The sequence below is a fragment of the Penaeus chinensis genome, chromosome 37 (genome assembly GCF_019202785.1).
Source record: "Penaeus chinensis breed Huanghai No. 1 chromosome 37, ASM1920278v2, whole genome shotgun sequence".
Classification (NCBI taxonomy): Eukaryota; Metazoa; Arthropoda; class Malacostraca; order Decapoda; family Penaeidae; genus Penaeus; species Penaeus chinensis.
In genome coordinates, this window is record NC_061855.1 from 921,538 (window position 1) to 935,351 (window position 13,814).

At 40.6% G+C, this 13,814-nt stretch overlaps 2 protein-coding genes across 6 annotated transcripts in view; one reads left to right on the forward strand and one right to left on the reverse strand.

The window, feature by feature from the left end:
• LOC125045632 (zinc finger MYM-type protein 4-like) overlaps positions 1-1,347 on the reverse strand; it is a 12,682-nt gene extending 11,335 nt beyond the window's left edge. The window contains exon 1 of one of the 5 annotated variants that reach the window (XM_047643023.1): positions 1,095-1,347. The gene's annotated coding sequence lies outside the window, so the exon portion shown is untranslated. Of the gene's footprint in view, positions 1-1,088 lie in introns of all 5 variants that reach the window. The other 4 variants (XM_047643022.1, XM_047643021.1, XM_047643025.1 and 1 more) reach the window with 4 other exon arrangements.
• A 6,143-nt stretch (positions 1,348-7,490) lies between these two features.
• LOC125045739 lies at positions 7,491-13,506 on the forward strand. Its single transcript, XM_047643169.1, has 6 exons — positions 7,491-7,645; positions 9,539-9,748; positions 9,831-10,061; positions 10,172-10,402; positions 10,815-10,939; positions 13,292-13,506. Exons 1-6 carry the CDS (start codon positions 7,496-7,498, stop codon positions 13,380-13,382), a joined length of 1,038 nt encoding a protein of 345 aa, XP_047499125.1. The 5' UTR covers positions 7,491-7,495; the 3' UTR covers positions 13,383-13,506.
• Positions 13,507-13,814: the final 308 nt, after the last annotated feature.

A 13,814-nucleotide genomic window follows, 5' to 3' on the forward strand; every position in this document is an offset into this window, starting at 1 on the left:
GGGAACTTGGTTGCACTGCAGCTGTGTAACAAACTCTATATTGCAACTTTACTTGGTTGCATGGTCTCAATCCCATTAAAGGTGTAAATTGAGTTCACATACATAACACAAGTTGCGTAAAAAAGAGCGCGTTATAACCTCAGGTAAAGTAGACTGATCACACAAATGAAAAAACAGAATAATGACATTAAAAAAATGAAAAAAAAACACACTAAGTGGTAATCAACATCAATCAACTGAATGCAAATGCAAGGCCAGTTTCCTACCAAAGTCCGCAATTAATCAATTGAATAAATATATACTACACTACATATACATTCTAGCAGGACCCCTTGTGCAGACCTCCAGCAAGGGCAGTCCAATCAGGAACTCCCCAAGCGCTATTTCACAAGCGAAAGGAGCGACGGCTGCCAGAAACCCTGAAATCGCCTCAGACTTTACTATTTTCACATTCTTTTCAATCAAAACCCTAGAGTTTCTTTGGCAAAAACAACCTCAACCATCAATGACTCCTAAACACAATTACAAGATTTATTTACGTGATTTACACCCTTCCGCCCAAGGACAAATTACACACAACTATGGGGCAATTAAACATGACATCTGATACTCTCAGAATCACAACAAATGCCTAATTATCCACAAAAACAACAGAAAACCTAAAGCAACAACTTCACAAAAGGGTCTTTTATTTAAATTAGGGCTCATTGGGGTTTTAAAATCTCACCCCCATAAAAAATCTCGTCTAAGCAACCTCTAATTCCTCTCTCCAGGCCGACCTGTTCCTTTACTCATGTACTTACAAATCCCCACACTTACATTTACTTATGTTTACTTATAAACAACAAACAAGATTATCTGGAGACAAACCAACCCCGATTTCTTAGCTTTTTCCTCAAACTACAAGAAAATCCAACGTTATGACTGATTTCTGGAACCGTCCGGACACACACCACATTTACCATTTATTATGGCATTTCCACAGACAAGTGACATGGATTTTCCTTCGAATTTGCGCCAAAAACGAGGCAAAAATGAGCGCCTTTCTGACCCCACACCTGCAAAAACGCGTCACAAAACCGACCCACCTTTACCCTCAGAGACACGGAAATCGCTAAAAATGGATCCCCCGGATACTCTACCTCCTCTCGCACTCGGGGAAAAGAGGGAAATGACAAGAAGAGAGGAAACGAGGTGTGAAAAGAGGCAAAATCTCTCCTCCTTCACCGCTCTCGGCTTCCCTCAGAGGCCGCCATAACACGCACTCAAAACGCTCTCTTGGAAAACATCTCTTTTAAGCCTCCCTATTTCGCCCCTTTATTCGCGCTCATGCTGTGTCCTAAGCTCGTCTCGGCGTCCCTAGGATGTCTATCTGGCTCTTAAGCGCAAAGGGGTTTAATTCAGGTTTTATATTCTCTAAATAATTCGCCAAAAGACTTTGTTATTCGCTGGAGACACACGCAGAGACGCCCGCCATTTTCAAAACGACCTCCGCCTTTTTCCCTCTTTTTGTCTCCCTTTTTCTCCTCTTCCTCCTTTAATAATGTTCCCATTCCCTTCATCAGTAACGGAACATCGAGGGGAAATCAGAAAATAGAGAAGAAAAGGAGCATAAATGACAAGAAAAAGGCGAGAGAACAGAGGGAGGAGGAGACAGGTTGAGGAGTTTGCACGTGCGCGATGAGGCCTTCCATTAAAAAAAATAATAATAACAATAATAATAACAAGATTAATAATAAGAATAATACGAAAACAAATGACGAAAAGAACAAGAAGAAAGGTAAAGTGTCTGATTAATATTAAGAGAAAGTGACAGAAATAAATTTATGGAGCAAACATAGGAATAGTGTTTATATGTCTGTGCGTGCGTGTGTATGTGTGTGTGAGTGAATGTGTGGTATGTGTGTGTGTGTGTGTGTGTGTGTGTGTGTGTGTGTGTGTGTGTGAGTGAATGTGTGGTGTGTGTGTGTGTGTGTGTGTGAATGATACACAAACAGACACAAACACACACACATATATATGTATATATGTATATATATATATATATATGTGTGTGTGTGTGTGTGTGTGTGTGTACATATAAACATATGTGTGTATTTATACATACATATATATATACATATATATACATATATATGTGTATATATACATATATATATGTGTATATATACATATATATGTGTGTGTGTGTGTGTGTGTGTGTGTGTGTGCGTGCGTGTGTTTGTGCGTGCGTGCGTGCGTGTGTGTATGTGTGTGTGTGTGTGTGTGTGTGTGTGTGTGTGTGTGTGTGTGTGTGTGTGTGTGTGTGTGTGTGTGTGTGTGTGTGTGTGATGTTTCAAACGCATTGTTTATATAACGATAATTCATAATGCTTATAATATTTCCGTTTATACAGCTATATAAATAATATATATGTATATATTATATATATATATTATATATATAAATATATATATATATATATTATATATATGTGTGTGTGTGTGTGTATATACATGTATGCAGCCAGATCCTGTATGCAGATATGTATGCCTCCGGCAGCCTGATCCTGGCGAGGGATTTGAAGCCCATTGCGATGCCTCAGATCGGGCCAGTTTACTTGTGCATCTTTCCCTTCGAGGATACATATCCCATGGTATATATTTAGGAACAAATCAGTTTCTGATTGGTTATCCCTTTAGTTGAGTCTCTCCTTAATGTACACAAAAGAAGACTAGTCTTTTTCATCATAGCATCTTAGCCAAGGGGGGACTTCAGAATGCCTTTCACGGTGGTTTCCCAGGATCATATAATTCGTGTCTGAATGTAGATCATTACAAATAAAACCGTACAATGATAAACGGAATCTAATACACCAGTATCTTCAGTATCTTATTTTGAACATCTTGCAATAAAAAACATGTATACAATATTTACCACACTGCAATTTTAACATTGCTCTCCTTGGGTAGACCAGAATATGATAATTTTGATGAAAGGTATGATGATTCTTTTGCGCTCCCACAACAATACACGATACACAGAAATATGTGAATAATTTAGGCATATCGGACTGCTATGAGCTTTGTACCTTTGGTGCTAAACCAGTACATGACCTAATTTCCCTGTTCCATCACGAGACAAGTCGCAAAGTGATGGGACGAAACCATGTCCCAACTTTTAAAAATGTAGCTGATATTCGTGCTAAATCCATCTGTCATCGTCCTAATCACTGTCTTCGTCACAAACCCTAATGTAACGTCACAATTTCGCGTCAGAACGAGATCAAACCGAGATGAGCTTTCAGGACCTGTGACTATATCATTAAAGTCAAGGTGACCGCTGTTACCCATACCGTCTCCGTAATTCATAAACTTTTAAAAAAATGAAAAATGCTTCAGTGTCCATACCCCCGCTTAGACAGTGAGGGAGTTTTACTTTGTGTCTGATTTCCGTCAGTGACAAATAAAAGCTCTGCTGATGGAAATAAGTGAAAAAATGCAACGCCTTGGGACAATCTCAGCAGACTACAATACCAACGTACGCATGGACGTCAAATGAAATACCTCACAGACATATACTTCCTTCGAACTACACATGAGATCCGAACCAAGTATGTTTTAATTCATGACCGAGAAGACTGTGGAGTTAGAGACGGTACTCATGTTAGGAGAGTGTCACTAAAAAGAGTTTGAGAATATAATAGAATGAAAGGCAATACAATATTGAAGTTTAAAGAAAAGAAAATAATTGACGTAGGCGCAAGGTAGCATGGATTGCATAAGTTGGGAATGTTTTTTTCAACCTGGAAATAACATTAACTTTTCTGTCTGTAAACTCCGGAATTCTCTGTAAGATTTTCTTTTCGTTTTTCTTTTCAATGTTGAGAGTTATATCTGCATTTTGCATATCTCACAACTTTTAAAAATATATATTGATGAATTGTCACTTACATCTTTGACATGAAAGTGTCAGAATTTGCTTCGTTATTGCTTAATATAAATAATAATGGCAACTTAACTCCTCCCTTTCTACTGAGTTGATGATGTTGTCATGACGTATGGATACATGATTGATGGGATTAACTAGTTCGTTTTGCGCATGCGCAGGATTAATCATTGGGCTCAAAAGTAAAGCCTGGTCAAGGGGAGAATTAAATTTAATCCTGGAGGTGCTAATGCGCATGCGCATTAGAGATCTGGCTTAAGGTCCGAGATCTCTAATCTCGGGCCTTAAAATGGCGGTGAAGGGGGGTAAGGGGGGTAAATTTGTTGCATATCAATATAATCCAAACTGCCTTACCGGTTTTCTTCAAATTGGAGATTTTGCTCAATTTAGCATTCTACATCTTTGGTATAAAATTTGTGGAAATTCCCAGATGCCTCCCTCAATAAACTTTTTACAATATACGTCTCTTGTGTACCGCTATTGGGCCACACTGTTGCATAGTTTGCAATTTTAAAAATCAGCAATAACATCGATAAAATCCAAAGAGATTGACGTAAGCTTTTTCGAAATTTGCCTTAGTTTCCTTCCCCCCAAACATAATTAAATAAAAAAAATTGCCCCCCCCCAAAAAAAAAACCCGACCGAAATTAAAAAAACCTCACGTCAGTCTCCTTGCATTTTATCGATGTTTACTGCTTGTCTCACCCGTTTAACCTTTTCTTTGATTTACGAAAATATTTTCCTTATTTTATTTTGCTGTTACTAATGTTTATAACATTATAGTAATTATAATATTTATATTAACAATAACAATTAGCACTAGTAAAACAAATACATTTTTCCCACAGAGCCATCTATGTGCAGAGACATTTCACAAAAAAATATATACAAAAATAGCACAGCATTTTTCCCATTTTTTATTCATTTTCTCCGGCGGCAATGGGTTAAACTTCAATACTGGATTAACTATCATGGCGCGTACAGAAGGCGCCCAAATATCCAGCGGAGCTCACCCCTCTTCCCCATATACACACTTGGCTGTCAGTTCAAAAAACCCCGAATGACGCAGCAGGAGCGGTAGTAAGCGAACGCAATTTCCCTTACTGTTAACCGTACTTGCTGACTAATGCTACCCCGGAGTTCCTTTTTACATCATGAGCTCAATTCCGTTCAGTGTCTCTCTGTGCGTCTGTGGCGGCGAGCGGGCGGAATGGTAGAGCGTGTTGGTAAACACTGAAGAATTCCTTTTAATGGTGTAAAGTGCGTGAGAGAAATTCGATGGACTGTTATTATAGCATCGCATACAGACGAACTTAAATGTGAGAGAAATTAGAGGGACTGGTATTATAGCCTCGCATACAAACGAATTGAAATAGCATAACATGCTTTTATAGCATCACATACAACGAATTGAAAAGTTGATATCCTGGATGTAAAACGGTGTGATATGCTCATATTACGAGATGTATTATCACCATCATAATTATTATTATTACCATAATCGTCAGTAGCAATAGTTATTATATTGTTGTATGCATCTTTATAATCATTACCATCATAATTTTATCTTGCTATATTAATGTCGATATTATCATTATCAACGTTATCATTATTTTCGCTATTATCGTAAATATCATCATTATTTTTATTGTTATAATAACAATAGCCTATTGTTGTTATTAGTGATACTTGTATCATATACGATGGTATTATTTTCATTATTGTTCTTATTATTGTTGATAAAGACGATAAGACTATTTTGTACACTCTTATCATTATTGATAATACTATTATCATTATCATTAATATTAGTATTATTATTGTTATCATTATTATTATTAGTAGTAGTGGTAATAGACTTATCATTATTGTTATTTATATTGTTATCATTAGTATTATCATTAATATTGTTATTGGTATTATCATCATTGTTATTATTATTATTATTCTTATTATTGTTATTGTTATTGCTTTTATTACTATTATTGGTATTATTATTGTCATTATTATTACCATCATTCTTCTTATCATTATTGTTATCGTCATTTTTCTTATTGGTATTGTTATTGACATAATTGTAATAATGATAATCATAATAATAATGATTAGTATTATTATTGTTATAATAATAATAATAATAATAATAATAATAATGATTATCATCATCATTATTAGTATCAGAACTATTATGATGATTGTTATTATTACTGTTATCATTATAGTCATTGTTCTTCTTATTATTATGCTGTTATTGATATAATTGTTATTACTGTTATTAATATTATCGTTCTTGTTATCATTATCCTTCTCCTCCACCTCCTCATTATTGTCTTTATCATTGTCTCGATCTTCGCCGTTATTAGTTATTATTATTATTATTCCTGTTTATTATAATAATAATTATTACTAGTATTATCGACATCATTATCATTATCATCGTCATTATTGTTATCATCAACCTTAATATTACCATTTGAGAATACCAGTTTGGTAAGCGATTTTCCAAAAAAGGGTTAAACTATAAGATAACCAGAGGTTTAAATGATGAAAAAACATTGTAATCGTGCTAATAACCATAACAATAATGTTCTCTAAAAATGGCTGTACAGAGTGCAGACCGAAGTTAGACCTGACTAATGCCGTGGGCCATAAATGAGGCATTTTGGGTTATACAATTTGATGCGTGAAATTATTAACATACAGATTTATATGTATATGTATACACACACACACACACACACACACACACATATATATATATATATATATATATATATATATATATATATGTGTGTGTGTGTGGGTGTGTGTATGTGTGTGTGTGTGTGTGTGTGTGCGTGTGTGTGTATGTGCGTGTGTGTGTAGATATATATATATATATATATATATATATGTAATGTATATATGTGTGTGTGTATGTGTATATATGTATATATATATATATGTTTATATATAATCACACACTCTATGTGTGTGTGTGTGTGTGTGTGTGTGTGTGTGTGTGTGTGAGTGTGTATGTGTGTGTGTGTGTGTGTGACACATACTCACATACATGCGTGTGTGTGTGTGTAGCTGCTCTGAATCCTACAACGGTTCATCCAAGCAATGTTGATGCTGACTCTGCATATTTTATCGTCTCTGCTCTTCTGCTACAGAAATCCGGATCGTTTTTATTTATATTCTACTGCTTTATTACCATTATTCTTTTTTAGATCGCAACTGAAATTTCTTAGTAGATGCAAGGATGTATATTTTGGCAATAGGTATAGTTGATTAGATATTTCATACATGTGTTGAACGGGATGAGGTAATATGCAATTACGGCTGAAAGAGATTAAAGTTTATTAAAAAAAATAATGATAATAACATTTTTTAAACTGTTATTAGACAATAAATATCACTTAGAAAATTATACATTTATTTAATGTATTTCCTGGATATCATGAAAAACTTATTATTTTGAAGAACCGAAATCTGAACATACATTTCCCTCTCAATTCAGTTCTTCTGGACTCATTCCTATTAACAGTAAATAATTATTTGATATAATTTTCATGTCAGATTGGATATGGCCGACATAAGATCATTTACACGTAAATCCTGGGCATGTGTCTGTGGAGTATTGCTGGTTCTCACCGCGCTTTTATACTCGGCGTGGGTCACTGACTCCGCCCCCAAGGTCCCGTTTGGAAGGTACTGGGAGCCCAACGTGTCTGAGGTAATTAAAAAAATAAATTTTCATTTCATATAGTGGGACACAAATTCAGACTCTCACCCTCTCTCTCACTCCCTCAAGCCTGCTTTCTCTCTATTTCTCTCTCGCTCTCTCTCTCTCTCCCTCTTTCTCTCTCTCTCTCTCTCTCTCTCTCTCCCTCTCTCTCTCTCTCTCTCTCTCTCTCTCTCTCTCTCTCTCTCTCTCTCTCTCTCTCTCTCTCTCTCTCTCTCTCTCTCTCTATCACCTTTCGAAAGGCACCCCCGCCCGTCTGTCCCCTTAGCTCCAGGTGATTTATCATTTTTCTTATTGTTATCATAAACATTATGATTGCCTTCGTTGTTGTTATTATTGTTTATATTAATATTGTTGGTGTGATATTTATAATTGTCATTGAAACTGTCATTATCATCTTTGTCACTGAGGTTATTATCATAAATTATTTTTCTTGATACTATTAACATAAGCATTAATGATATTGTCAGTTTTATGATGATAAATAACATCTTTATCATTGAAGTTCGTGTTCAAATCATTATACATATCCATGTTACAATCTTCTTCTTTATGGTTTGCGAAGTCTTAGCTTCGCCCGGGCCTTCTAAATACAGCCCGGCGTATTACAATCATCAGTGTGCGTGAATATTCGCACTATCCCGTTCTGTGACCAAGTGCTCAGTGCAAGAAGTGTGAAATAACTGTAATGCTAGCGACGCTTCGGTTACCATGACGTGCCATTCTGTGTAACGGGAAAGGTTTTAAAATGCTGCTATGTAGTTAAGAACATTTTCTAGATTAAGGAAGTAAAGTTTCGTGCTGGATGGTCGTGTCACCTGATTTCTTCGTTCATTTACTGAATAGTTATATCAATAAACTGATATAAATCTGGGATCTTTATTGAACGACTTGCGTAAAAAATGCAGAGATGAACAGAAATTCCAAAAAGTTTCAACTTTTTCGTTCTCAATCAATGAAGTGCCAATCTAAGCCGCCAGAAGATGCCCAAGCTGCATTTCGTCTTGTTCACGATGTGTTTGGTCTATTTGCTCAAGACTCGACCTTTGAGATCACCAGATAGGCCTCCGCCATCGGTTGCCTCTGGAAGACAATCTTATAAGTACGAGTGTCCTCAGGTAGACAAAAGACACAATGCAAGAGTTTATACATCACGAGGGAGCAAACACCGGGTCCTGCACTGGTATCGTGATAAACCCATTACCTGAACACATGGTCCTGCCAAATGTACCTCATGGTTTAAGGCAAAGGATTACTGTAGAGGGAATCGAGGCGTAACTCCAAGGCATTTAAGTTAATTTGGGTTTCACTGTCATACAGTAAAGCCAATAATATCAAGGTCTTGAAGACGGGTAGCTTGGTCCTATGGCATAGGTGCTAACAGGAAAATCCAGTCTTAATTTCGTGGTTCGGCGGCTCAGAGACACATACAACATGGCTCGGGATGATTTCAAGATTCACGCCGCAAACTCATAGCGCCTGAGTCAGTTCGTTTGGTGTAGAACATTTCTCGCATCAGGTTTGCATTAGAACATACACGATAATTTATATGTATGTATATATATATGTGTGTGTGTGTGTGTGTGTGTGTGTGTGTGTGTGTATGCATTTTCTTATGTCAACATAAATTACAATCCTTCCGTTTAAAATAACCTGCTTCAGCTTTCTGTGACAAGAAATAAGCTCAAGCGTTATAAAGCAAAATACGAGTCCAGATATCAGATTCTAAGACATTAACAACAACAACCAGGAACCTTTCCAGACCTGCTCTCGCTTCTTGCGTCTTCGAAAAAAATTCTTATCACTACTAATAAAATGTTATCCCAGCATAAAGTAACGGCGCTACACTCTTGGCACTATTTTTCTCTCTAAATCCACCCCCAGAAAGTGCCATGGTGGGACAGCGGCGACTGCAGCGGCGAAGGACAGAACACCTCTCCCTCAGAAGGCAACACAATCTCCAAGAATGGCACTGTGGGCGGCACTTGTGGGCGTAGGGCTTGGGCGGCTGGCGGCGGGCAACGGGTGGTGTCCCTCTCCCTCTATGGCGACAGGGCGGAGTACTGGCTTGGGCTAGACACCTTACTGACTCAGGTGGGTAGAACAAAGAGTGCTTATGAAGGCAGTGCAATATGCGGCTAACATGCAGTCACAATGCACTAATTTTATTTCGCAGGTGAGAAGGCATTACCCAGGTTGGAAAGTGCGGCTGTACACGGACGCTCGTTGGCGGAGGGGCGTGCTGTGCCCTATGCTCCGCGACCACGCCCACTTCTACGTGTGCGACGTGGAGGACCTTCCGCCCCCGCTGGGGGACGTATCCGCTATTCACCCGACAATGTGGAGGACGCTGCCGCTCGGGGAAAGCCAGGTGGCGGCGATGGTCGTGCGGGACACAGATTCCCCGGTGAGTCGGAAGAGAGCAGAGGATAGTTTGTGCCGCCCGAGTGGGAGGGAGAGGCGAGGACGCGGAAGCTAAAGAGGAAAGGAGACAGAAGGATGTTTTGGCCTTTCCAGATCTCGTCGCGAGAAGCAGCGGCCGTGGAACAGTGGCTCGCATCGAACAAAACCTTCCACGTTATGAGAGATCACCCTCAGCACGACACCACAATCCTCGCAGGCATGTGGGGCGCCCGTTGGGAGAACCTGCCTGCTCCCCGCGTGGCAGAGTTGGCTCAGGTGCGCCGCAGGATGCTCGAGCGAGGACGAGGAAAGTCGCACAGTGGCGTCGACCAGGAGATCCTGAATGTGGGAGGATTTGTTTTGTTTGCAGGACGCTTGTTCTTCTTGTGCAAACGTACACCACACACACACACTACTATTTAAACAAATGCACACCATTTTATATAAAAAAACAACCTTATTTCTTAAGAAGATCTTGTTTCTTTCTCTCCTTCCTAGAAAATGCCTCTTTACTGCCAAGTGGTCGAAATGCATAGCATTTTAAGTCTTTAAGATTTCACCATTTATTTTATATTACCCTGCTCCTCTTTCTTTTGTATACTAGTATTATCTTGTTTTCTCTCACCCTGCTGTATATACTGTTTTATTAGCGTGATATACTGCTTTATTAGTGTGTTATACTGTATTTGAGTATGTATACTGTTTTACTGGTGTGTTACACCGTATATAAGTTTTATACTGTTTCTCTCTCCTGTAGAAGGTTTTGTGGCCAGTGGCGAAGGGCAGGATGGTGAGTCACGACAGCTACCTTTGCCAGAAATATCCTCACTCGCTTCCTTGGCCGACGCAGCGAGAGGCCGGGTTCTTTGTAGGGGCGCCGAGGTAGGTCCAGGAAGGAGGAGAAAGAGGAGGACGGAAGGATAAAGGAAGAGGAAGGGGGGGGAGGAGGGAGGAAGAGGAAGAGGGAAGAAATGAGGGAGGAAGAGGAAGGGGGAATAAAGAAGGGAGGAAGAGGTGGGAGGAAAGAGGACAAGGGGAGAGAGGGGGGAGGAAGTAAAGATTACGGAGGAATAGGAAGGATTAGAGAGGAATAAGAAGAAGAAAGGAGAGACGAAGACGGGAGGAGGAAGGGAGGAAGAAGGGAAAAAGGAAGGAGGAAGGAGTAGTAGAGGAAGAGCAAGAAGGAAGGAATAGGAAGGAAGAGGAGGAGAGGGGAGGAGTAGGAGGAGGAAGAAGAAGATGAAAAGGAAAAGGAGGAGGAGAAGGAAGAGAAAGAGGAGAACTATAAGAGGGAGAGGAGGAGGAGAAGGAGGAAGAGGAAGAGGAGTGATAATTAACAACATAAATATTAAAGAATGGCACATGCACACACACTCGCGCGGGGGGGAGGGGGAGGTAAGGGGAAAGGGAGAGGGGAAAGGGGGGAGGGGGTGAGGAAGGCAGCGGTTAGCGGATAACGGGTAACAGGTAGCGGACAGCGGGTAGCGGTTAGCGGATAACGGGTAACAGGTAGCGGACAGCGGGTAGCGGTTAGCGGATAACGGGTAACAGGTAGCGGACAGCGGGTAGCGGACAGCGGGTAGCGGACAGCGGGTAGCGGACAGCGGGTAGCGGACAGCGGGTAGCGGACAGCGGGTAGCGGACAGCGGGTAGCGGGCAGCGGGTAACGGGCAGCGGGCAACGGGCAGTGGGTACTGGGTAGCGGGTAGCGGGCAGAGGGTAGCGGTTAGCGGGCAAAGGATAGCAGGTAGCGGGCAGAGGGCAGAGGGTAGCGGGCAACGGGCAGAGGGTAGCGGATAGTGGGCAGCAGGTAGCGGGCAACGGGTAGCGAGTAGTGGGCATCGGGTAGCGGGCAACGCGCAGCAGACAGCGCGTTGCGGGTAGCGGGCAGCGGGCTGAGGGTGGCGGATAGTGGGCAGCGGGTACCGGGTAGCGGGTACCGGATAATGGGCATCGGGTAGCGGGTAGCGGGCAGCGGGTAGCGCGCAGCGGGCAGCGGGTAGTGGGTAGCGGGCAGAGGGTGGCGGGTAGTGGGCAGTGGGCAGCGGGCAGCGGGCGGGTAGTGGGCAGCGGGCAGCGGGCAGCTGGTAGCGGGCAGTGGGTAGCGGGTAGTGGGCAACGGGTAGCGGGCAGCGGGGAGCGGGCAGAGGGTAGCAGGTGGCGGATAGTGGGCAGCGGTTAGCAGGTAGCGGGATGCCTAGCGGGTCAGAGGCAAGAAAAAAAAAAAAAAATGCTTGGAGGCCCCCACTTTCCGTGACCAGTATGGCCACTAGTACTCGGGTAGCGGGTAGCGAGAAGCGTGTAGCGGTCAGCGGGTAGTGCGTAGCGGGTAACAATTAGTGGAAGCGGGCAACGGGCAGCAGGTAGCGGGCAATGGGTAGCGGCTAGCGGCTAACGGGTAGCAGTTAGCGGAAGCGGGTAGCGGGTAGCGGGTAGTGGGCAGTGGGTAGCGGGTAACAGGTAGCAGTTAGCGGAAGCGGGCAGAGGGCAGCAGGCAGCGGTTAACGGGCAATGGGTAGCGGCTAGCAGGCAGCGGGATGCCTAGCGGGTCAGAGGCAAGAACAAAATAGTGGGCAGCGGGTAGCGGGTAGCGGTTAACGGGCAATGGGAAGCGGGTAGCGTGCAGCGTGCAGCGGGTAGCGGTTAGCGGAATCGGGCAGCGGTTAACGGGCAATGGGTAGCGGGTAGTGGGATGATCGCAACATAATGATAATGATAATAGTATAATAAAACTAATAGTGATGATAATGATGATATTGATAATAATGATGATAATGATGATATTGATAATAATGATGATAATGATTATATAGAACATAACGGTAATAATGATAGTGATAATAATAATGACTATGATAATAATAATGATAGTGATACACATTAACAATAATGCAAATATTAATCATGAGAACAACAACAATAATAATAATAATAGTAATAACTATGATAATAATAAACATAATATTAATAACTATGATAACATTAAAAAGAATGATGATCATATTACTATACTTCATTAGTAAAGAGAATAGTAATGATAATAATGGTGATAACATTAATTATGATAATAACAATAATGATAATAATAATGATGATAATAAAAATAATGATAATGATAAAAATAAAAATGATAATACTAAACATAATAATGGTCATAATAATACTAACAACAATAATAATAACATGTGTGATAGTGATGATAATAGCGCTGGTAACCTCTCTCGCTCGTTTCAGCTTCCGCCCCAAATATTCGACGTCCTCGCTGACGCGGCCGTGCCCGGAGGCGTGTCGGCCGCCGCGCCACAAGGACTGGACCTACTGCTGACTGACACGCACACGCACAAACACACGCACGCACGCACGGACACGAGCGCACACACAAACACACACACACACACACACACACACACACACACACACACACACACACACACACACACACACACATACATACATATATATGTATATATAGAGAGAATTACCATTAATAATTCACAGCAATAATAGATACATAATTATTCAACCAATATGATTTATAGATTTATAAACCTCTATTATGTCATTAAAACATAGGAACTCCACTCTACACAACTATACACTTCTCGTATTACGAGTCTAGTATATATATGTGTGTGTGTGTATATATATATATATATATATATATATATATATATATATATATATTATATATATATGTATGTATGTATATATGTATATGTTTTTATATCTATATTTATGTGTATGTATATATATATAT

What these genes read in the sequence shown, in the direction of transcription:
- LOC125045739 (XM_047643169.1), top strand. Translation starts at nt 7,496, where the DNA reads ATGGCCGACATAAGATCATTTACACGTAAATCCTGGGCATGTGTCTGT. An exon ending in GGGAGCCCAACGTGTCTGAG is followed by an intron (nt 7,646 to 9,538) that starts GTAATTAAAAAA and finishes ATCCACCCCCAG; the next exon opens with AAAGTGCCATGGTGGGACAG. An exon ending in TGCGGGACACAGATTCCCCG is followed by an intron (nt 10,062 to 10,171) that starts GTGAGTCGGAAG and finishes TGGCCTTTCCAG; the next exon opens with ATCTCGTCGCGAGAAGCAGC.